Below are 26,502 nucleotides of genomic sequence, written 5' to 3' on the forward strand. Positions count from 1 at the left end.
ATGTCAGGTGAAGAATACAATGCGTGCAGTTCTGTGTTGTGTAACTTTCTCCATTCTCCTGTAACTTCATCCCGCTTAGCCCCAAATATTTTCCTAAGCACTTTATTCTCAAACACCCTTAATCTCTGTTCCTCTCTCAAAGTGAGAGTCCAAGTTTCACAACCATAAAGAACAACAGGTAATATAACTGTTTTATAAATTATAACTTTCAGATTTTTGGACAGCAGACTGGATGATAAGAGCTTCTCAACCGAATAATAACACGCATTTCCCATATTTATTCTGTGTTTAATTTCCTCCCGAGTGTCATTTATATTTGTTACTGTTGCTCCAAGATATTTGAATTTTTCCACCTCTTCGAAGGATAAATCTCCAATTTTTATATTTCCATTTCGTACAATATTCTGGTCACGAGACATAATCATATACTTTATCATTTCGGGATTTACTTCCAAACCGATAGCTTTACTTGCTTCAAGTAAAATTTCCGTTTTTTCTCTAATCGTTTGTGGATTTTCTCCTAACATATTCACGTCATCTGCATAGACAAGAAGCTGATGTAACCCGTTCAATTCCAAAACCTGCCTGTTATCCTGAACTTTCCTAATGGCATATTCTAAAGCGAAGTTAAAAAGTAAAGGTGATAGTGCATCTCCCTGCTTTAGCCCGCAGTGAATTGGAAAAGCATCAGATAGAAACTGACCTATATGGAATCTGCTGTATGTTTCACTGAGACACATTTTAATTAATCGAACTAGTTTCTTGGGAATACCAAATTCAATAAGAATATCATATAATACTTCCCTCTTAACTGAGTCATATGCCCTTTTTGAAGTCTATGAATAACTGATGTACTGTACCCTTACACTCCCATTTTTTCTCCATTATCTGTCGAATACAAAAAATCTGATCAATAGTCGATCTATTACGCCGAAAACCGCACTGATGATCCCCAATAATTTCATCTACGTACGGAGTCAATCTTCTCAAAAGGATATTGGACAAAATTTTGTACGACGTCAACAAAAGTGATATTCCTCGAAAGTTACCACAGTTGGTTTTGTCCCCCTTTTTAGAAGTTATAAATGTATCTTGCAACTGTTTTAACTATCTCAAAAGTGAACTTTTCAAAGACATGATCTTGGAAAAAATCGCATTCCCCTAATTGAAACAAAAATAAACAGGGAAAGAAAATGAGATCGAATAAAAGTTGAAACCCTACTCAAAATAGAACTGTTGTTTATTGTTAAGAAAAACAAACAAAAATGAACATTGAAAAGAACAAAATGGAAATGCATACGATGTCATCTGATATCATGATTACATCAACTTATTCATCGTCATTGGAAACAGTTCAAGGATTAGAATTTAAGCCAAGAAAAAAAGAATGCTGACAAGGGTATAAATTGCAATAGATCCCCTATAAATTTTTTCTTTGCTTCTGTCACGAATCTTCCATCAGGGTAAGCCGTTTGAAGTTGATGCTGTGTCAGGCACATTGACGGGAGCCCAATACTGCCCCGACCTTTTCTCAAGTCAAGCTCTTCGAACTTTTTTTTTTAGTTGGTTTTTTAACGTCGCTGTATCAACTACTAGGTTATTTAGCGTCGATGAGATTGGTGATAGCGAGATGATATTTGGCGAGATGAGGCCGAGGATTCGCCATAGATTACCTTGCATTCACATTACGGTTGGGGAAAACCTCGGAAAAAACCCAACCAGGTAATCAGTCCAAGCGGGGATCGAACCCGCGCCCGAACGCAACTTCAGACCGGCAGGCAAGCGCCTTAACCGACTGAGCCACGCCGGTGGCTAAGCTCTTCGAACTTAACCATTTTACATAGAGACTACAACTTGCAATTAATATGAATGGTTCACACACAAGTTATGTTATTTTATTCTTCAACAACGCTTACCTAATAATAAGAATGTTTGGAACACAACAGAGTAAACAATGTTCACAGGCGGCGACAGCACAGAATCTGTGTGCTGATAACACTGGCAGAAGGACCTGAACATAACACCACTTGACTGCCAAGGCGCTCAGCAGTTTCGTTCAGTGTAATAACATTCTGCGCTATTTGTGGGCGAACTATTGAACTTGGACGCACATTACTTGTAGAATACAAAGAACTGGATGTCTAGTAACTACTATTATTGCAAGTTATCTTGAACCTTCTGAGCGAGGACAGAGGGGCAGAGGGAAGGAAGCGCGTAACGCGGGTGGAGCCAACTGAGTTGTTTGCGCATGCTCCGCATCCTAATCTCTTGTCAAGAAACATAGAACTATTTCCTTCACTGCGTACCAGTAGTGTTACCACGGAGCAGCAACCACAGGGTAGTTATTATGGTGAAATCACACCACCGAGGAGAAAAAGTAACATATCCCTATCATTGCTGCCATCATCGCTTGTTACAAAATTAATTATTTCGCCAATGGCATCATCCATTCGGAATTATCTTCTTAATCGTAGACTATGTACTACTTTCTGAACACGATAGAATTCTTCGATTGTATCCCGAATAACATGTTGATCGAAGTCGTCCACTTCAACTTTACACAAGTCTAATTCTGGAATGAAATAATATGTTTACTCCAGCACGTCCTATCCAACGATCACACATCTCCGTATTCAGGTAAGCACGAACTGCATTGTGGAAATGTGGCGGAGCTCCATCTTGCTGAAAGATGAAATCGTCATCGAGATCTTGTCGTGTGTCCCCAAAAGAGGAGTGGACGTCCCAGGGTGAGTGAAGCGAACGTTGAGCGAGTCAGAGAAGCATTCATAAGGAGCCCGAGGAAATGAGTCCATAGAGCGTCCCGTGAGCTTCAACGTCCTTCATTGACTGTGTGGAGGATTTTGCATAAGAGGCTGGCTATGAAAGCATACACACTGCAGCTTCTGCATATGCTAAATAAGGATGACAAAAGCAAGCGCTACGAATTTTCTTTCCAGCTACAACAATAGGCAGCAGACGACGATGACTTACTCAGCCGCCTAATTTTCAGCGACGGAGATGTATGATCGTTGGATAAGGGACAGATGTTTCATGACATGGCCACCAAGGTCACCCGATATGATTGCATGTGACTTTTTTCTATGGGGGTACCTAAAGGACCGTGTGTTTTTACCGCCTTTGCCACGTGATTTAGAACTAAATCCAGAATTCGAGAAGCTGCCGCCACGGTCAGAGAGGATATGTTGAAAAGGGTATGGGAAGAGTTTGATTATCGTTTGGACATCTGCCGAGTCACTCGTGGTTCACACATTGAATGTCTGTAAGGCAGCCGCGGCGAAAATGTGACTCACGAGCACATTGTGGCTCGCAGTGCATTTCCCTTGCTTCCTACCTACAACCCCCACCCTCTCACTCACTGGAGTCAAACTCCGTTCCATGTATATTTGTCTCTGACCTGCGAGTGGCGTATCGTCGCAATGTCTCTTTCGAAACCATGTACCTCTATAAAAACTAAAGATTCAAGTAGGATGGGGGGACGCATTTTTTGCTGACAATACGATGAGAATATTAAATGTATGATTTATTCACAAGTATTACTAGGAAAACGGTGGTATAACATAAAACGACATTATAAGTTACTACATGTTACTGATGAAACATTAAAAGGTTAAGTGTTGTTATTATTATTATTATTATTATTATTATTATTATTATTATTATTATTATTATTATTATTATCATCATCATCATCATCATCATCGCTGTACGTTGATCCTTTTTCAGCAGATGTACGAATAATGCGGTTAAATTCACATTTTTACAATGTGATGTAAAATGAAAGCTAGATGTAAGGACTTGACAAATGTTGAACTTTTCAAATCTTTGGCAAAAAATAAATATTTGAAGCTTCGTTCTTTCGCTTGCTCTGTTGAAACCATGTTCGCTACAACTTACGTTTGTGAAAAATTATTTTCAACAATGAAAATAGTAAAAATCAAATTTAGATCACGACTGACAGACAAATACCTTCGTGATAAACTACGACTGGCAGTAAGTGACATAATTCCTGATTTTGAAACTCTGCCGCAGAGACATTCTAAAGACAGTTAATTTTAGGTTGTGATAATGTGTCCTATGTTTTCTTGTTCATTTCTTTCTTCGTTACACGTACTAAATATTAGTTTGTAGCCTTGTACTGTATATAATTTTATTTAAGTGCTTGACGTAAGGAAAATGAAAAACCGTTAATGTCAGACAGTTGCTTCAATTCCCCTTCGGGTGTCCGCCTCCCGCCATAGGTGCTATGCACGTTGCAGCTTACACAGTGGCTCGGCCCACGATAGCATTTTCGCCACCGCTGCTGTAAGGTGTAAACAGAACTTTGAGAGTTTGACTTTAAACTGACGTGTGTTTGAAAGTGCTATCATTAGTAGTTTTTGTGTAATAAAATATTGAAAGTGTTACCGGACTTTTGATATGTCCTGTATATGTACACATAATTGGTTCTGTTAGTGTGTAGGAAGCAAGGGATATGAAACATATTGTTTATAATTAATTATTTTACGACGCGTTATCAACTGCTATGGTTATCAGTGTCTGAGTGACATGGAGAAAATAATGCTAGCGAAATAACTCCAGAATCGTTTCGGTCTGATATATTATGGTTATGTACAGTGAAGTTTTACCTCATTTCTTTTATAAAATATTGTTAAGTAAATAAAGTCTACTTACCTCTGGAGGTAGAATGTTCAATCCATTTTGTAGCATGTTCAATACATTTTGTAGCATGCTCAATACATTTTGGATTTGTGTTTCAATTGGGTTGATTACATTAGACAAATCAGACAGGAAGTTCCCCGATTCTGCGCACTCAGTTCTGCCTGTAAGAAGAATTGATATATTTAAAAGGATAGGATATAAGTAAAAGTAGGAATTTATATCACAACATGAGAATATTAGGTTAGTTGTGCTTAGACTATCGTTACGTCATGAATAACGTGAAGCCTGAGGTATGGCCAAGTTACAACTGAAATGTGTTATGTATAGCAGCAATTGAATGGTGATACGTTTCTCGTGCGTACAAAGAACACTCTATGCATACCTAAATGCCCATTCACAATGAAAATTAAACATAACCGTAACATAAACACAGAAGTTTGGGGCCAGGTTATCAAATGGGATCATTCACAGTGATTCACAGAAAAACTGACATTAACATTGCCGTTAGACGTTAACATGAAAGTCTACGAACTCCAAGCTTTCGTGCTTATGCTTACGTGATTTTCAAACAGAACACAATCGTGGAGCGCTGAAGTATTCAACAGAATATGAGGAAATGGCGTCGTTGTTATGTTTCCATGGTTACCAAGTATCTTTGCGGTTATGTTTATGTCCCCACCATGAATGATGTGATTTTGTGCGAGATCGTGCGTATTTGCTTGTTTTCCGCACAGAACCAATACGCGGTAAGTGTGAAATACCACATTCAGTATTCTCAACGTAACGCACATAACAATTTCCCTCTTCTTACTGCTTAAGCGCGACATTCATTTTACTGCTTTAGGCTTTTAACATATTATTTTTAGAGACGTTTAACATAGTGATAATTATAAATTGGAAACTTACCACTGCAATTTCACCTAAATTGCAATGTTAATTATTGTTTTTAAATATTTGCAAACATTAAGTAAAGTCTACTACTCCACGAAACTTATTGCATTCCTGATACAAGTAACATTAAGGAAGCCGTGAAAAAATCAACAAGATTCCAGATGCCGATGTTATTACTGCAATATGTTATATAAATAATATTGTTAAAATATTAAAATGAAAAATAAATCATTACATAACCTTACCGTTTGTTTTAAGTTCGCATTTATAGACTGGGGGAAAAAAAGACAGACGTATATCACGGCCTGCTGGAATATAGTAAACACAGAAAATATTTTATAGCAACAATGTTGAAGATAGATATTTTAGTTTTTAAAAGTTGCCGTCATTAAACAGAAACCAAGATGGAGATTTCATTGCTACTAATTAGAAATTCCTCTTTCAGGTATGTAATAAACGACCTTCGCACAAAATAATGTACAATACACGAGCGGTATGTTTGTTTTCATGTTCTCGGAAATTAAAAAAGCTCAACTACGTTTCGCTTTTTCAATCTTTTCCTCGAACACGAAAACGTCAACATACTGCTCTTGTAACGTATATTACTATTACCGTAACGTTTACATTCTTAAGTTAACGCTTACGTTATATTTAATTTTCATTGTGAATGAGCCTTTATCCTTGTAGTCTCTGTGGATAAATTCCTATGTTTAATTATAGGCAAATAATATGTACAGTAGTGGCAAAAAAAACCGGACCGACCCTTGTAGCTCATTTCAGAGCCTTGTTCACTCCAGAGCAGGATAGACTGCTAACTAAGACTTTCGTGGTTCGAATCCTGCCTGGGAAGGAAACTTTTTTTTGTTCCTTATTGAAATTTATTCCCAATACTTTTAGATTGCTGGTAAAATTCATGTTCCGGGAATAATAAGTTAATTAAGTATTAAAATATCGCTGCAATCGCTGCTTTGCCTCCTTTCTGGGACTTAAAAAATATCTATGCGACGAAACTTTTTTCTAAAACAGTACATGTCTACCATTGCTACTCATAGAAACCAAGCAGAAATGTATCTTGTCTATATTATTACATGATACATCCAGATGTTTTAAGTAGTTCTGTATAGAAATTTACAATTTAATCTATTATACAATTGTGTATTTGTGAGTTTATAGACGAAACAGTCTAAATTAGAACAAAAATTGTTAAACGACATTAAGATATATGGATCATATGCGGAGAGAAAGAGAAAGCCAGAAGGTAGGAAAGATTTGGAGCGTGCTAGTATTGCAGTGAAAGATCTGACCTTAGGCAGGGCACCATGAATGAATGAATAATATTATAAATTATTGTTACAGAAATTTATCACATGGATTACTTTTATCATTTATTGAGTTATTAATTATATTTTTATTTTATATTTAGAGGAATGAATTTATTTTCTTTTCATTAGTATTTTTAGAACAAAATAATCCCCCTCCATTTTCCTTTACTAGCATTACACTCATACATATTATATTGCACAGGGACATCATTTTATTTTTACTAACATTTTTAATATTAACCTGGCTGTACCTTTAGAGAACCGGAAACACCGTTCGCTACCCTCTTCCACGGCTGGAGTTCGATGATACTGGCGTAAAACACAAACAAATCACTTTACTAGGTATAGGAGAGAAGGAAAGTACTTCATCCATTTACGTAAACTAGGAAATATCGCGATTTTGAGTTCAATAATTTTCATTAGGTTTTTGTTTAATCAAAATGCAGTAGGCCTACTGTACTAACAATAAGTGTTTTTACTCACGAACTGAGCTGTCCATGCGGACGTATTCATTATGCAGTGTATATTATACTGTCTACAGCACATTAGCGTACAATTTAGAGAATGAAGTTAAATTGAAAAATAATTATAATTTGTATATTTAAACACATTTTTGAAAATGGTGGCCGTTCATTTCGATACAGGCTTCAGTTCTTTTGTGCATATTATCGCGCTATACACTATTGCATCTAATTCCAATTGCCAGTTTCGTCCTTCGTACTAGTAACTCATGTTGAAATAATTCTGTGCATACTCTATAAAAGAGTACCTTACGTACTGTAAATTCAATCTTCACTTCTGCCAGACCCGCACAGATAAAATTACTCAGACATGCCATCTACTGCCCGTGCAAGTGGTTATGCCGCAGGATCGTAGAAAGGGGAGAAATCACGTAACAGTTAATTACTTAACGAGGCCCTTTTATTTAAGTTATTTTAAACAGTTGTATAATATTACGTAGACGTCAAATTCCTAACAGAAATTAATGTTTTCAGAAAAGAGCCACGACAGCCCAGCTTTTACAGAGGGGCGAGCAGAAGCAGGTGGGGGAAATCGGGATTCGACATAGGCAAACGGACAATACCTGTGCGAAAATATGATTCAATATTGAAAGCTCTTTCGTCACTGGAAAACGCGAACATATTTCTGGAACGTACTATACTCACTAACTCAGTGCTGTTTACTATATGCGGCCTTGATTCTGTCTGGAGGTCAGTTGGAACTTCATTAGTAGAAGGGGTGGGAGTGAAGTACATTCAAAAACTCAGGTACAATAAAAATTGAAGTAAAAATAAAATGATGTCCCTGTACTACACACATTACATAAAACTACAGTTTAGCGAATTAGTATGACGAAGATTCTGATGAAAGGCACTTGGTCAGAATCTGTCATCGCACCATTGGCCAGACTTTGGTAATGGTGACACAGCAGGTAGAATGAATGAAAGACCGTAGTTAATGGACATTTTTCCTATCCAATTCATCCTTCTGTCCCATACTACGTTTACCCTCGCTTTAAAGGCAGCTTAAACTGACTCCAGTCTTTTAATTGCTCCAAGGAAGGAACTTTAAAAATAATGACAATGTCAAACAGTTGAAGAAGAAATAAAATTTCCAAAATTGTAATAAATTTGAAGAGAAATAATTAATGATAACAGTGCACTGGAGTATCCCGAGAAAATCCCTATGAAATGTCTGCTTTTTTTTCACACAAATTCCATCACGAGCTGTCCTAAGATCGAACTCAGGTCGCTTGAATGGAAGATCAGAGCGTTAAGACTTGAGCAGGCATTCCAGAAATCAGACTCTGAATGTGCAGTTATGTGCGCGGATCGCCGGTCTGTGCAGACTGCATCATTCAAGCGTTGCTCTTACCCTTTCTTAGCTGGAGGGGTGTACAGTAATCTTTTCTGCGCCCCTAGGGTTGGGTTAAATAGACATTTGGACACTATAAACATAGTTAACAGAACGAAAAAAACACAGTTATTATCAGTGTCTATATTTGACAGTTTTAATACAAGAAACTTTAGGCTTACTCAGTTATACTTCACAAAGTAGTGGTTTGTAAAGCATAATTTATTAATACGATTTTTATACAATATTTGAAGAAAAAAAATTGCGGTAATTTAGAAACAACAAGAAACGAACAAATATTTCATTTTACGTAGTAGGTACTAATTATTTTAAAGTAATAGACCATACTCTTTCATTGTTCGTCAAGCATTATTATTTACTGTGACCATTCGTACACAAAATATGTTGAAGAAAATATTATACTCCCAATTAATTACATGCAGTAGGACATTGTGAAGTTTTTACACTGAAATTATTTCTTTGCTGTATGTCAGTATAAATTAATATTAATATTAATAAATATAAATTAAGCTTAGAATTTAAATTCACATATAATTTATTTGAAAACTTTGAGAGCAAGTATCGAAAAGTTGGGAGCGTTACTGAAAGAAATTAAAAATGTAGTTCACAAGCTGTGAAGCGACAATATTCTCTTTATGTCAGATTTAAAGACTTATTAATATCAATATTTTGAATTAATATTGTGACGTGAGATGGAAAATTTGCCATTATATATTTTTCCAGAAAAATTTTTCCGCGTTGCAAATAGTTGTTTTCTTCTCTCCTTACAACCTCAAGAGCCTCACATGTATTCCTCACTATATTCTCATCACTTACCAGCTTATGAAATGAAAGTCGTAAGTCGTCTAACCTTTGATGGCTGTGTTAGTACAGACTCCAAAACAACGCCATTGTCAAGTACGTTTTGCCGTGAGAGTACTGATTAAGAAATAAGCGCTGACAATATCATATTTTGAGAACTTTACTAATCTGATCTAAATTGTTACCTCACAACACTATTACCTCGATATAGGCTGATGAAAGCCTTTCATTTTAAAATAATTATTATTTTTGGCTGAGGAAAACATTATAACAATTATGTCATATGATTCGTAATTTCTCTTCTCCGGTATCTGTGAACTCCTCACTTTATTTATCATAACCAAAGCTCGGAACTTGGGGACTTGTGTTTCATGTGCACGAGTAAGGTTACAGGTACAACGTACACACAGCTCACGCTGCAAGTGCTCAGGGACAGTCGTATATACTAAGAAGTGGTCACATCGAATGAGAGGAAGACGGACGAGGAAACTGTGGCATGTCGAAGACAATGACATTCAGAGAATTACAGATAAACGGTCTGTTTGAGGAATTAGAAAATACGTGTTATTCGAATGCATATTATACAAGTTTCAAAATACATTTTTGTAAACTTTAGGTACAGAATTTCGTGGAGGAATTCGAAGGAGATACATTATTTTCTTCGAATGGAGAGTTTATATTTTGTAAGTTGTGCTACACACAAACTAAAGACTGGAAACCGGCATTCATTGAAAGACATTACAGTCCCTTAAATTAGTGGAAAATTTGTCCATAGCCATGGATCAAGTAGCAGAGGAACCTACCGTAGAACAAATTGAAAACTATTTTTGAGAAAAATTTAGGATATACTTATCTTTCTCACATACGAGATCAGCTAGCAATTGCTCAAAATCAAACAGAAAACAGTGACAGTGAAGACATTCAGTATTTTAAGTTTGCTCCCGTCACTTTATGTGACTTGGAAATAAGTTTTTCTTGTTTCATATCAGCGAAGAAGTTATGGGTTTGAAAATATTGGAATGTACGTAGTCATACACTGTAATAAAGTGTACAGAGCAGAACAGTAAATTTGATATATTTCTCATGTTTATTTTTATTATATATGGTGTAAAATTACGTGTTTTAACCTACCATAATACTATCAATATGTTGTTCCAGTCAGAAACCAGTTTTATAGCAGACCTGACAGTACCTCCGTGCTGGAGGCGGGAGTTTGTTGACATTGAAGTCCGGTCGCTTAGCCATGTGCAAAGACACAAGTCCCCAAGTTCCGAGCTTTGGTTATAACTCATTCACAGACACAGACAAATCGGCACTAGTACTGAAACTGTATTACTGAAACAAAAGCTGCTGCAGGTATTGTATAGCCCTGTCGCGTTCCCCTCCAAGGCGATTCACTCCCTCCAGGTAGGGGAATAGAAAATGCACATCGCATAGAGACAGTTGCACAATGTGCGCGACTGCACAATGTGCAGGGTTTTGACTTGCCTGGACTTTAGTCTCACACGCTGCATGGTAAAATACACTACTAGTTTCGTTTTTCACTACCATATAAAGGATACACTATTGCATTCAGGTCTTTTATCCACTTTTTATCTTGGACATCTCGGTAAGTTGGACACATTTTGGTTGAACCGTAAGTGTCTAATTTACAGAGTTTTCACTGCAATAGCCTATGAAAAAGAGTAATGGAACTTACCACAAAATGCCAGGAGCGTTGCAAGAACCACACAGACAATGAGGGATTTGCTCATCATGTTGTTCGGTGGAGAAGTGCCAAGTGAAGGTTTCTGGAAACGAATAACGACTGGCCTGAACACGGCACTTTACTTATTTATATACAGTTTGTGACACATACCACTCAAATACTTTACCATTATGATTACAATACTTGTCATCTCGGATGTCCTTTGTGCAATGTTGCTATGAAATATTGGAACAAGATGTCAATCAAGAAAGACGGCTTCGTGCTTGATTTTTTAGTAAATATATTACGTTACTCATCGCGTTTTGAAAATTTATTACTGTTAGATTCAAAACGTGACGTTATCTTGATATACGATTATCGATAACACTCGCCAGAGAGCTGTCATAAAACACTTCCGGATACACAGGTATAGGGACATCACTTTATTTTTACCAACATTTTTAACATTAACCTGGCTATACTCGGAAACACTGTTGCCTCCTTCCATTACAGAAGTTTGATGTTACTAGTGCAATATGTAAACAATTCATTTTACTAGCTATAGGAGGAGAGAAAAGTAGTGTATCCATTTACGTTGTAAGGAAATACGATATTACGATTTTCAGTTTGATTATCACTTTTACGGAATTTATCAAAATACAGTAGAGTAGTAACATTTTTTTTTTCAAAAACTCAACTTCTCAGGCGGCTATGTTCGTTATGTAATGTCTACTTTATTTAGCATATTAATTATTGGTGTTAACATACAATATAGAGAGTGCATTTAAATTGAGGGGGTCATAAGTAAGGGGCTGTAAGTGCACTTAAGTTACTTTTGAGAAAATGGGGTTTAAATATTTAAGCTTTCGTAAAATCGGTGAAATTTTTATTTCAATTTTAATGTGTGATGCGATTAAAATATCCCTTTGCCACTAAAATTTTAGATACTTTAGCTTACACTGGATGCACTTAACTCATGTTATTACAAGTGCCACTAGCATTCCTTTGCTTCTAGCCACCTCAATTCAAAATAAGCTAATCTGAATTTTTAAATAAATTGCTGAAAATGGTTGCCGTTCATTACAATGCAGGCTTCAATTCTTTTATGCATATTATTAAAAACATTTTGAAGCATATTTTTTGAAATTGAATTTATCGTTTCTTGAATATAATTTTTAGTACGATATTATTAATATAGGTTCTTTCTTCTATAGAAAACGCAACCATACTTCTGAAACACACTATACACTGCAGTGTTTACTTCAGTGCTTGAAGACTTCGAATGCAACAGTGGCCGTAAGTTTGTGTGTGTGACGGGAGCAAGGACATTAGTGAAGGGGTGAGAGTGAAGTACATTCAGAAATGCAGGTACAATAAAAATGCAAGTAAAAATAAAATGATGTCCCTGTACATGTTACGTGGCAACAATTCAGTTCCAACACTTTTTTGCTCTTTCTCTCTTTCTTGTCTACTTTTCTTCATATTCCCTTTCTGGTTCTGTGAATTACGTTTCTGTGTGATTTTATTCCTAACCAGAACTTCAATATTTGCTTTGAAAGATGAAGTGCTGAGTCTTAAAATACACACATCAAAATTGTCTAAGGAACAGATGATTTTATTAATAAAATTCTTCCCAAACCCCTATAAGTACTAAGCACACACAAGTGAGTTATTTTTTTATCTACTAGCCGTACCCGTGCGCTCCGCTGCACCTGTTAGAAATAAATATAAAGTAATTACATAATTAAAATAGGACATTTGATCCGGGAACATTCGTGTTTGGTAGAAGGATAAAGTGTTTATTATGTTACTTAATTTAAATTGTATTAAAAAAATTAAAATGCGATCATTTTGGTCCAGAGACCACTCATTGGTGCAATGGCAATTCCTTTAACATGTTTCTTAATCGTTATTACCAGTTATTTTTTTCGAGACGTATGGCATGGTGACAGGTCTTGTTGGAACACACCTCTGCCATCCGGAAATGATTTTTGCAGCTGGGGTACGAGTCTGGTTTCCAATAACTGAATATATTTGTCAGAATTCATCATTCCCTTGATAGGTATTAATGCTCCAGGCCTTCATGTGTAAAACAACCCCAAAACATTACTTTAGGGGCGTATTTAGGTGCTTGGTGGAGATGAGCTGCTGTTATTTTTTCGGATCCTTTCCGAACGTAAGAAACATAATAATATAATATAATATAATATAATATAATATAATATAATATAATATAATATAATATAATATAATATAATATAATATAATTTAAGTTATTTGAAGGATTCAGAACCATAATGGGCCAAGCGCCATTTACTGAATACTTGGAAAACAAGGGTTAAAATTAAGTTATTACCATAATTCAATGGAAACATATAGCAAGTAAAATAAAGTATACACATTAAATCTAAATGATGCCAATGTTCATTAAACTATGGTTGCATGTAATAAAAATTAAGAAACATGTTAAAGAAATTGTCATTGCACCAAATGAGTGGTCTCTGGACCAAAATGATCGCATTTTAATTATTTAAAAACAGTTTAAATTAAGTAACATATTAAACGATTTATCCTTCTATCAAACACGAATGTTCCCTCGATCAAATGTCCTATTTGAATTATGTAATTATTTTATATTTATTTCTAACGTGTGCAGTGGAGCGCACGGGTACGGCTAGTATTTAAATATAAATTGAGCCAATACACTAGTGTTTTTACCGCAGAACTATATGCTTTTTATAGAGCTTTAATGTTTATAATTAGACAACCCCGGGGCAGATTCCTTATCTGCTCCGACTCTTTAAGCGCCATTCAGTCCCTGCAGCGTTTGAATTCTGATGATCTGCTTGTGTTGAGAACCCAGGAACTTTTCCACACTCTCCTAACCTCTGATTATGAGATCGGAGTAGTGTGGACTCGGGGTCATGTTGGCATTCCTGGTAACGAGGCAGCGGATGCTGCAGCAAGGGATGGTGCTTTGAATGGGTCTGAGGCGGCAAGATATTCAGAATTACCTGAAACATACAATATGGTGGCAATGGGAAGGAGAAAGGTCTGCACAAGAGGGAAACAAATTATGAGTATAAAGAATACGGTTCGAGTTTGTGATTCGTCCATAAGAGCGTCACGACACGAAGAGGTTTTACTCATCCGGTTGAGGATTGACCACTGTCGTCTGACACATGGCCATCTGCTACATGGCGAGCCTCAACCGGAGTGTGATATATGCCACGTTCCACCGTAAGTGGAACATTTTTATTACATTGTAGAAAATATGACCGTGTCCGTCGGCAATATGGAATTCGTCCGACTCTATGTGGCGCTCTTGGAAATGATTTTAATTGTACAAATGCAGTTCTGAGATTTTTATCGAATACAGGACTTGACAGGGTGATGTAGTTTTATATTGACCCGTTTTACTTATCCTCCAGACCCTTTACATCCGGAAGTTACTTTTGTTATTTAGTATATGTTTTTAACAAACTTAACATTTGGACTTTCTACATCCAAGCCAGATAATTTATTTCTGGTACACTTGATCTCAAACATACGAAAAGTTATGTTGTGTTATGTTTTATTTAACGACGCTCGCAACTGCAGAGGTTATATCAGCGTCGCCGGATGTGCCGGAATTTTGTCCCGCAGGAGTTCTTTTACATGCCAGTAAATCTACTGACATGAGCCTGTCGCATTTAAGCACACTTAAATGCCATCGACCTGGCCCGGGATTGAACCCGCAACCTTGGGCATAGAAGGCCAGCGCTATACCAACTTGCCAATCAGGTCGACAACATACGAAAAAAAAAATCCAGTCTTTTAATAAGGACCTAGTAATTAAATAAAGAATGGGGAACCGATTTTTATACACTGAAAGGTAGAGATGATGCTTCGGGGCCTCGGTAGCGTAGTCGGTATAGCGCTGGCTTTCTGTGCTCGAGGTTGCCGGTTTGTTCCCGGCCCAGTCGATAGCATTTAAGTGTGTTTAAATGCGACAGCCTCATGTCAGTAGATTTACTGGCATGTGAAAGAACTCCTGCGGGACAAAATTCCGGCACACCGACGACGCTGATATAACCTCTGCAGTTGCGAGCGTCGTTAAATAAACCATAATTTAAATTTAAATTTTAATGATGCTTCCAATAAGCTTCTTCATTGTTTATAGCTACGTTTATAACAGTTGCCAGAATAGATAAAAATACAGTCTGGAATAAATAACTGTGGCGATTCAAGGGTGCTTGACGTTCGAGAGTTGACTACTCCCGATGTCTTGAAAGTTCGCTTAAGCAGTCGACGACACAGGCGATAGTGTCGTGCGGGTTTTCGGCTTTGCGGGCGCTGTTAGTCTTGCTTTTTCAATCTTGGTTCAACTTTAATTTATAGCTCTTTCACGTTTTGATTACAGATCGGAGTCGCAGAGCTGTTGTCGTGTTTTGACTAGAGGAAACGGTTGACGATAAACATCAGACTATTCAGTACAGTGCCGTCTGAAGATTAACGTACGTAACCTATACCATATGTAATACCCTAGATCATATATGTAACAGATAGGTCGGCCTTGTAAGCTTTGACGTTAACAACATTTGTCAGGTTTACTACGCTGCCATCTAGTTGTTACATAAAGAGTCACGTCATAATTCCAATTTGAATTGCATTGGCGACTGTACTGCCATCTCGTGTTTGTTTACGGTGGACGGGTGGCGATCCTGGCGGTTGTTCTTTTCAAAGTGCTGCCGATTTTAACATAGCGATGAGTTATCTGGTACATATATGATCTAGGGCAGCGTTGCTCAAACTTTTCTGAAGTGGGGACCACTTTTTTTAAGTCAGAACAGTTCCGCGGACCACCTTACTCTTGTTCCCTTCGAAAGAAAATCTATAATTTTTGTAGCTTATTTTAATATCAATATACTTATAACTTATTTTAAAGTAGAATTAATTAATTAAAATTAAATAAATTAAATTAATTTTATAATAGTATTAGCTAACTAAGCTAATGTTAATAGAAGAAAATTCATTTTTGTTTCTTTAATAATTCAAGGCTATTAGAGTTTGGATAATCTTTAACTTATTAACTAAAAAAAAAAAAAAAGAATGTTGGTAATCACATTAATGAGATGGATGAGCCTGCTGATTCTTCCACAGTTGTTCTATATTTGGACGTATGCTGGTAAGCTACTTTGTTTTTATTAGAGTTAGTGATGAAAACCATTTTTCACACACATACGTAGAAACAAACTGAATTATAATCTGTAAAGCACCATTGTACAGTTCACTGTATTCTCTTTTCACTTGTGATGCGGTCCAGAAATTAACCATACCTTCCTTTCATTTTAAGTCCGGTCTCATTCCAGAGTTCAATTAACTGTTCTCTTTCACTCAATGAAAGTTTGTTAGTTTCAATATCGCAATGAAAGTGATCACGAACCCATGAAAATTCGTCATATTTACTTGGAAAATAAGTTTCAAATTGTGACCTCAGAGTTGTATTATTGGTGTACGACGTGACCATTTCAATGTGCAAACTGGGTGTCCGCAAAACTATTAAGAAAGTCATAAATACATGAAAAGGTTCGGTCCTCTTTTATGAATTTGGGTGGCGACAGATGTGTAGGGAAAAGATGGCGAGAAACCCCACGTTCATAGTGCTTTAAATCTCTCTTTTGTTGTTGAGAGTTGAGTGGGAAGTCAGTAGTCGGATAGGGTAATAAATTTCATAAAATGTCAGTACTGGGAGAAAAAGTGAAAGGCGATTGTCATGTGTCATTTCCAAATTCTGAGATTTTCAGCTATACAGGGTGTATCTAAATTGGTGTCAAATATTTCGGGGACATGTTCCAAAACATTACAAAAAGTTCATATGAATATTGGTCTCAAATTAATTTATTTCAGAGTTACAAGACAAAATTTAATGTTACAAAAATTGCTCGGAGTGGCTTCCTCCTGCTTCGATGTGTCCCCTAAACCTGTGTTACATGCTCCGGCGTACTCTGTTAAAAATTCCTGGAGTGTTTCGTATTTCGTGAAATCCAGTTTGGATACGCTCTCAGAATATCAACATTAAGTCCAGGTGTTGCATAAACCAGGGACTTTAAATGTCCCCAGACCAAGAAATCCATTGGATTCAAGTCAGGCGATCGAGCAGGCCATGCAATAAATCCCCTTCGACCAATACATCTTTGGGGAAATCGATCATTAAAAAAATTACGAACTACCAGAGCAGCATCGTGTTAAAACACATTCGTTGGATGACGTCCAGAAGCACATCATCAATTAAATGATGCAAATCATTTCGTTCTGTTCACTCATAGAATACATTTTCTTCTTATTTATTTGGTCTACAAAATACAAACAAACAAAAAAACCATCAAACATTCAGCGGTCAATGAAGGGACAAATCCTTTAATAATTGCCTAACGAATGGTTTTCGGATCCATATTATTATTAACTTTTTAAATTGTTTCGATGTTAGGAACACGTCCCCAAAATATTTTACACCAATTTAGATACATCCTGTAGAGTGATATGCAATTAGTTTGAATTTTATTTTTTCTTCTGCCTTTTTTGAAGGACCACAAGGGCAGACCTTGAGGACCACAGGAGGTCCGCGGACCATAGTTTGAGAAACGCTGATCTAGGGTAATACGAAAGGACGAATCTCGTAGCGAATTTAACACGATAGATCACCGTAACCTAATTTAATGAGCATAACATTAATTTGTAGTAAAGCACACTCTTGATGTTACACACTACATAACACCTTTATCACCATAGCGACTTTATTCCAAGGCAAGAATCCTCATCTGCAGCCTCTGTGGAGCTATCACCAGATGAATTAATATCACTATTAGCTGTTTCTGTGGCAGTATCACTGTCTCTAACACTATCAATTTTTTTCAGATTCGCTTCCAGAAACAAAACCAACATTAATTATTATTTTATTTCGTACTGAGTAAGCGCGTCCCTACGCCAGTAGTCATTCTCAATATTTTTTAAGTCAGCGTACGCACGAGACCAATCCGTAGACTTATTTCGCTTAGAGTGGATAGGGGGAAGATGGCTGGCTTTTTCCTTGATTGAGAATTTAAGATACTGTCCATTTAGTTTTGAATTTCATATTGAAATATCGAAGTATGGAAGGTATTTTGAAACTATATTTTTGGTACAAAACAGAAAACATTAATTACCTTGTTTATAGATACAGGTTTTCTTCTTACCTGCACTGTAGGCATCTTTCCCCGATAGTCGGGTAAGATGGCAAATACAATTGACATATTTACTGATATATGTATTTTACCTGAACTTGGTTTGATACATGTATATAACAAAATGGACTTAATCTAAAGCTCGTGGACACTTTCTCACTCGTTTATCACTACTTAGTAACACAGTCATTGCACAGATTTTATTGCCGTGTGCAAGACTCGTGAAATCACTTCTTGCATACAATGAATTCAATCCAGTACATTTTTTTTTCATCATTCTGTTTTAGGAGGCGTTTAAGGGTACGGTAAAAAAACCCATATGTTTGCGATGCTCTAAAACAGTTCATATCCTCTGTTATAACATGTTCCATCGCAAGTTGATGACTGTCCTCAATCCACTGACTTCTCTCAGAGGATCTTACATAATATTTACACATTCCCTGCAATAAAACAAAAAATAAAACTCTTGCAATAAGTTGCGATCTAACCCCGAAAAAAAAAATGATCATCTTTCCCAAGTATCGGGGTAAGATGCCAAGTGCTGTGACGCAACCTAAGATGGCGGAAAAAGGTCGTTGGTTGTTAATAATACAAACTTTAGAACCTTTACTACAATATCCATTACAAAGGTTTGACAGTTATTACGAATTCAAGGATGTATTAAAATTGTAACCTTTGCAATTATTTTATAGCAGAAAAATGACTTGTTTTCTTGTTTTTCTTCTTTTCACAAGAACACGTGGCAAAATGAGTTAGCTTCCACTCTACAGACATTCAACTGTCTCAGTGATCATGAAGACATGCGCGTGGCGTTCTCTCTTAGAAGAATGTGAAACTACAAAGAAATAAGCATCTTCCCCTGATAGTCATGTCCCCCCGATTCACTCTATAGTCTGCTTTGTGAGAGATAGGCTTCTCACATTTTGTGTTGCGACTTTATGCTGTACCATACCCCATACCAATTCAATCGGCGACAGATCACAGTGATAAGGAGGTAATCTCAGAACTGTGAAGCCTCTCTCCTGAAGAAATCTGTCTGCCTCGTATGTGGGGGGGGGGAGGTTTTGCAATTTTTACAATATCTAATAGTTCTGCTTTCATAGGATCTTCTGTGAAATGAATGTTGTTTTCTCGTAGCCAGGTCTGAATTTCAATATTGCCGTTACTGCTGGTTGGGACCTTATTTTCTGGAATAGTGTGGTAGGGAGCATTGTCGAACACCACAATGGCGCCTTATGGAAGTTTCGGAATCAATTCTTCCTCCAGCCACCTGTTGTAATTATACAGGGACATCATTTTATTTTTACTTCAATTTTTATTGTACCTGAGTTTTTGAATGTACTTCACTCCCACCCCTTCTACTAATGAAGTTCAACCGTCCTCCACACAGATCCAAGACCGCGTATACAGTCATAGTAGCTTTACGGTCATAGTAAACAGTACGTTCCAAAAATATGTTCGCGTTTTCCAGTGACGAAAGAGCTTTCAATATTACATCATTTTCCATTTGCCTACGTCGCATCTCGGTTTCCCCCATCTGCTTCTATTCGCCTCTCTGTAAATGCTAGTGGCTGGGCTTTCTTAGCTCTTTTCTGAGAACATTAATTTCTGTTAGGAATTGGACGTCTACGTAATATTATACCCATACAATTGTTTAAAATAACTTAAATAAAAGGTATTATTTCAACGTACCGAAGTACATATGATATTTCCATGCAGATATTCTGCGTCATCATACGATGAAAGAGTGATGGAACGGAGAAAAATTCTCTCCGGCGCCGGGATTTGAACCCGGGTTTTCAGCTCTACGTGCTGATGCTTTATCCACTAAGCCACACCGGATACAACCCCGACGCCGAACAGAATCGTCTCTGATTGAGTTCCAACTCTTGGGTTCCCTCTAGTGGCCGCCCTTTGCACTATGTCATAGATGTCTATGATATGCGTAAATCACGAAGTGATTTAAGACGGCGCTTATTCCGTCGGATCCCGGCCAACTAGTCACTCATAACGAGTGCACCTCAGCACATGTGTGGACTTCAGTCCTATGTTCATAGACATCTATGACATAGTGCAAAGGGCGGCCACTAGAGGGAACCCAAGAGTTGGAACTCAATCAGAGACGATTCTGTTCGGCGTCGGGGTTGTATCCGGTGTGGCTTAGTGGATAAAGCATCAGAACGTAGAGCTGAAAACCCGGCTTCAAATCCCGGCGCCGGAGAGAATTTTTCTCCATTCCATCATTCTTTCATCGTTAAATAAAAGGGCCTCGTTAAGTAATTAATTGTCACGTGATTTCCTCCCTTTCTATGACGATGTGACGTAACCACTTGGACGGACAGTAGATAGCATGTCTGACAAGTGAGTAATTTTATCTTTTCGGATCGGACAGAAGTGAAGATTGAATTTACAGTACGTAAATAGAGTAGGTACAGAATTATTTTAACATGAGTTACTGATACGAAGTACAAACCTGGTAATTAGGGTGCGGTACAATAGTCTATAGTGCGATAATATGCGCATTAGAACTGAAGCCTGTATCGAAATGAACGGCCACCATTTTCAAAAATGTGTTTAAATATCCATATTATGATTATTTTTCAATTTAACTTCATTCTCTATATTGTACGCTAATGTGCTGTAGACAGTATAATATACACTGCATAATGAATACGTCCACATGGAAAGCTCAGTTCGTGAGTAAAAACACTCATTGTTAATACTATACTGTATTTTGATTAAACAAAGTCCTAATGAAAATGATCAAACTCAAAATAGCGATATTTCCTAGCTTACGTAAATGGATGAACTACTTTTCTTCCTTCCTATACCAGTAAAGTGATTTGTTTGTATTTTACGCCAGTATCATCGAACTCCAATCGTGGAAGGGGGTAGCAAACGGTGCTTCCGGTTCCTAATCGTTTATCCATGGATATAACCAGGTTAATATTAGAAATGTTAGTAAAAATAAAATGATGTCCCTGAATTAACATTCATCTCATCATGGTAATCGGCATATTTTGTCTTCCAATCATAAATTAGCTCTGCACCTTGAACAAAGCCCATATTACCCCCTGCATGCACTATTATCAGCCTTTCTCCCGCGCTAGAATGTTGAAGGACTCCAGGAAAATATTCATGCTGCCAACATTGGTTGACAGTATAGTGTGTATGGATCCAAGTCTCGTCTGTATAAATAACAGGTTTTTGAGGCCCCTATTCATTTTGTCTTATTGTTCTCAAGTAAGCCGCACGGCGTGCCACAATATCGTGGCAGTCTATGAACACTAAGGCCCAATTGTATAAAACTCCCTGACTAAAGATCAACTTTGATCGAAGATCGAAAAGTGAACCGAGTTCAAACACTTCTTCTATTGTATAAAACTTTTCTGCGATCAAATTACCTTGGTTCAAATGCAATCTAAGTTCACGTGAAAAGGATTTGGCAACATCGCCTAAACAGGTGAAATACGTGATGCGCGGACCATGTTATACAGGTTTGTTCAGTGTTGCCAATCTAGCGACTTTAACTCTTTTTCAACAACAATTTCTTTTAACTTTTATATTGCTTAAATAGGGATTTAGTGACCTTTTTAGCACCCCATAGTGACAAAATGTAAGCTTTCTTTGTTGATAATGAGAAATCTAGCGACTTTACAACTACTTTTTGGCGACTTTCCGTACACTCTGTTGCAGACACTGTTTTTTTTTTTTGTGCAATGTAAATAATGGCGGACAATAAGAAGAAGGTTGACTGTTCTCCGAGTTGTTATCATGTTATGGTGTTTGATACTGCTAAACATAATAAAGCTTTATAAAACGACAATTTTCGTTTAGTAATACAGTTAACTGAAAATTTATGAATTTACCTATCATATCCATTAATAATTAATGGTTGTTATAAACATAATATAATTATAGGTTATGTTATTTGACACTGCTGAACACGATAGAGCCTTATAAAATATAAGACTGTTTGTGTATTAAGGCAAGAAATTGAAAGAAATATATATATATATATAAATGTACCTAACATATCTATTAATATTAATAATAATGGATATTTTATTTGCACAATCTGTCACTCGTATATTTCAAACAGAAAAGAAATAACTGAACTTGGATCATCTAACTTAATCGGAGAAATTTCTTCAGTCAAAGTTGACTTTAGTTTGAGACAAATAAATCTCAGATTAGACTTTGTAGAACACAAAATTCCAAGTTCAGCTGAAACAAGGATCAATTTAACCTCTGATCTAAGATTAAATGGTTTATACAATCGGGCCTAAACGTTTGTTTTTACATTTGCTGAACTTGAATCCCATATCTTGTATGATTTTCCTAAATGTACTGTACCCACCCTTGAAATTTAATTCATTTTTTGCAAACTGGAGAAGTTTCCGAAGAGTTGAAATTTCCTCCTTCACTTCATAAAGTTCTGTAATTTCCTTCTGACCGCATACTTACCGAATTCATCAAATTAATTTTATGTCTGTGTTTGCGTACTTTTCTAGGAGTTGTAAATTTTTTATCCTGTTGCACATGCTTTCTCAACATCCTTTCTATTGTTATAATTATAAATAGTTTTTACACTTTTTCTACGGATATCGCTGCTCGTTCAGTTGTTTTCTGAAGCGGAATGAATAGACCGTTTATCTTTTCATACTCGCAAAACTGGATAACACTCAGTGGCGGCTCGTGGGTATTGAATTAAGGGGGGCTGCATACAAAAATAAATCAAGCAACTTACTTTATTTAAAGATTAGTTCCATGCGCTTTATCTTGTAAGTTGTGTTTAAATGAGACAGGCTCATGTCAGTAGATTTACTGGCATTTAAAAGAATCCTGCTGACAAAATTCCGGCACACCGGCGACGCTGATATACCCCCTGTAGTGGCGAGTGTTGTTAAATAAACCATAATTTAATTTTTTATATGCAGATTTGAAACTTAGAAATATCTAACTGGCGATGTTGTAGTTGGTTGTATAATATATATATACATGATACATCAATAAATGAAAAAAACTGAGCCAGAAATTGAATTCAGGATCTTCAAGAGTACGTACCAGGGCGCTTGCCTCATTTATTGTGACGTTAGATGTTTCAGATTCCATTATGGTTTGAAAACATTCTAGCAATGGCTCCTTCTTCTCATGAACAACATTTACTGTTCTTATTTTAAATCCATCTTGTTGCCCCAGCTGATGGAATTGTCTTTGAAACACATTAATCTAATACAGACTGAGTGGAGATCGAGAGAAGAACGCAGGGATACTGGATAAATTAGCAAAAAATATGCGAGCCTTTGTATTTTGTTTAGGGCTCTTTCCATTATGAGATTCAACTGATGGGCACTTAATTTCACATTTCTCCTGAATTGTTAAGGTTCTGAACTGAATAGACTGTAAATATTGTACAGAATTAAACATTGTTGTACTTGTTATACTCACAACATTAAAGAAAATGTATTTAAAACTGCGCGCTACTGACAAACTGCTGCAAATTTTGCAGCTCCTGGAAACTCTGGATTCACGGCAAGGGGCAGCAGGGAGGAGGGGTAAAACTAACGCACAAAGCATCCGAGACGAGACTGGCAGCTCCAGGGGAGGAAGTGGCTTCACCCTATAGTCCTTGTCTCTGGTTTCGCTCTGGCAGCACCAGGGGAGGAAGTGACTTCACACTAACGATTGCGTGCATGTCATTGAGATCGAATTTTTTTTTTAATTCGAGCCGCTAGATAGAGACTGTATAATAAATGTTTTTCGCAACATAAAACGAGACAAGAGCCACAAATGTCTGGGGGTCCTGCAGCTCCGCAGCCCCTCTTCGAAAGCCGCCCCTGTAATAACACTCTATATTATCTGCTTACCGTATGAATGTGTCACTGCATGAGAAGGACCCTCCATGCTCCATCACTACAACCAGAGCGGATAGAAGAGGCGCTCTGATACAACTACTCACTCACACAATGTCACGTTCGGTCTGCAGCGATTAATTTCTATTGACCTGTACTGTACAAGCACCCCTCTACGTTCTCCTTCCGACTGCAACAGTTCCAACTCTGCAGTCGGTAACGAAAACGTAAAAGAACTGTACATCATTCAGTCACGATCTCAATATCATCACCAGGCTTAAGATCCGGGACACTTTAGCAACAAATTTACACACAACTTGACTATAGAGTTCCTTGAACATAGTAGACAGACATACTGTGAATGTAACCAACGACGTAAATGTCCTGCGTTATATTCCATTATTAATAGTAATATCTAGTGACGGTGGAAAATTAAGTAGGATACATACCTCACAAGGTTTCATGTCCCTTGGCGACATTGAAGTCGTTAGCGTTACAGTGAACAACCATGTATGTATATATATATATATATATACGAGGCGCATCCAGAAATTAAGTTTCCCTATTAAAAAAAAAGAACACACACTTTCAGGAAAACATTTATTGGCAACAGGTACAGCAATGCTTCAGCTATATTTCAACATAGCCACCATCAGAATTGAGACACTTGTCGTATCGTGGGATCAACTTTTGTATCCCTCTATCGTAGAACTCTGCCGCCTGTGAATGGAACCAGCGTGTGACAGACGTCTTCAGCTCTTCGTCGTTGCCAAAACGCTCACCGGAGGACAGGAATTTCTTGAGGTGCAAGAAATCGTGAAAATCGCTGGGAGCAAGATCAGGACTGTAGGGTGGTTGATCAAACAACTCCCAGCCAAATTCCGTCGAAACAGCTGCTGTGCGCCGAGCCGTATGTGGACGAGCATTGTCATGGAGGAGCACAACACCTGCAGTAAGCATTCCACGCCTCTTGTTTTGAATGGCACGTCGCAATTTTCGCAGTGTTTCACAGTAACGGTCAGCGTTCACTGTTTCACCTCTTGGAAGGAAGTCAATGAGCAGAATGCCCTTCCTGTCCCAGAACACCGTGCACATCACTTTCCGTACCGACAGCGTCTGTTTGAATTTCGTCCTGACCGGAGATCCACTATGCCGCCAATGCATTGACTGCTGCTTGGTTTCCGGGGTGAAGTCCGAAATCCAAGTCTCAACGCCCGTGACGATTCTGTCGAGGAACTCGTCGCCGTCATCGTGATACCGTTGCAGAAATGTCAGTGCTGCTCCTAAACGTTGCATTTTGTGTTCATGTGTCAGGTTTTATGGCACCCACCTGGCACACACTTTTTTGAACAGCAGGTGCTTAGTGACAATCTCATGCAACAAGGATCGCGATATCTGCGGAAAATGGCTGCTCAGCTCCGTAATCGTGAAGCGACGGTTCTCCATGATGCACTGTCGCACGAGCTCAACACGATCATCATTGATGAGAGATGGTCGCCCACTGCGCTCTTCATCATGGACACTTTGACGATCTTCGGAAAACTGCCTACACCAGCGACGCACCATCTGCTAACTCTTGATGTTCGGCCCATAGACCTGACAGAGCTGCCGATGAATTTCAATTGGCGCAATGCTTTGTGCATTAAAGAACTTTATCACCGACCGAACCTCGCAGGCGGCGGGAGAAGGAATAAGAGCTTTCATTTCGGACCACTGCTGCCACGCTACTGGCACCAGGCGGGACCTGTCCGTAGATCTGTTACGCATGCGCAATTGACACGGCTAATTACGTTTATTTTCAAGGGGAAAAAATAGGGAAACTTACTTTCTGGATGCGCCTCGTAGTTTTTATACTTTTTCTACGGATTTCGCTGCTCGTTCAGTTGCTTTTTGAAGTGGAATGAACAGATCGTTTATCTTTTCACACTCACAGAACTGGATAACATTGTACAGGGACATCATCTTGTTTTTACTTCAATTTTTATTGTATCTGAGTTTTTGAATGTACTTCGCTCCCACCCCTTCTACTAATGAAGTTTCAACTGTTCTCCAGACAGAATGAAGGCCGCATATAGTAAACAGCACTGAGTTATTGAATATAGTACGTTTCATAAATATGTTCGCGTTTTCCAGTGACGAAAGAGCTATCAAAATTGAATCATATTTTCGCACAGGTACTGTCCGTTTGC

General features: G+C 37.5%; 1 protein-coding gene across 2 annotated transcripts in view; it reads right to left on the reverse strand.

Moving 5' to 3' along the window:
• The window catches only part of LOC138711755 (uncharacterized), a 54,024-nt gene that overhangs the window by 976 nt on the left and 26,546 nt on the right, over positions 1-26,502 (reverse strand). The window contains exons 1-2 of one of the 2 annotated variants that reach the window (XM_069842938.1): positions 11,269-11,399; positions 4,693-4,841 (exon numbers count right to left, since the gene is read on the reverse strand). In XM_069842938.1, coding sequence (XP_069699039.1) covers positions 4,693-4,841; positions 11,269-11,326 — 207 coding nt within the window. In that variant the 5' untranslated portion in view covers positions 11,327-11,399. Of the gene's footprint in view, positions 1-4,692; positions 4,842-11,268; positions 11,400-26,502 lie in introns of those variants that run through there. The other variant, XM_069842939.1, reaches the window with a different exon arrangement.

Source organism: Periplaneta americana, chromosome 13 (genome assembly GCF_040183065.1).
Source record: "Periplaneta americana isolate PAMFEO1 chromosome 13, P.americana_PAMFEO1_priV1, whole genome shotgun sequence".
In the NCBI taxonomy this organism is placed as follows: Eukaryota; Metazoa; Arthropoda; class Insecta; order Blattodea; family Blattidae; genus Periplaneta; species Periplaneta americana.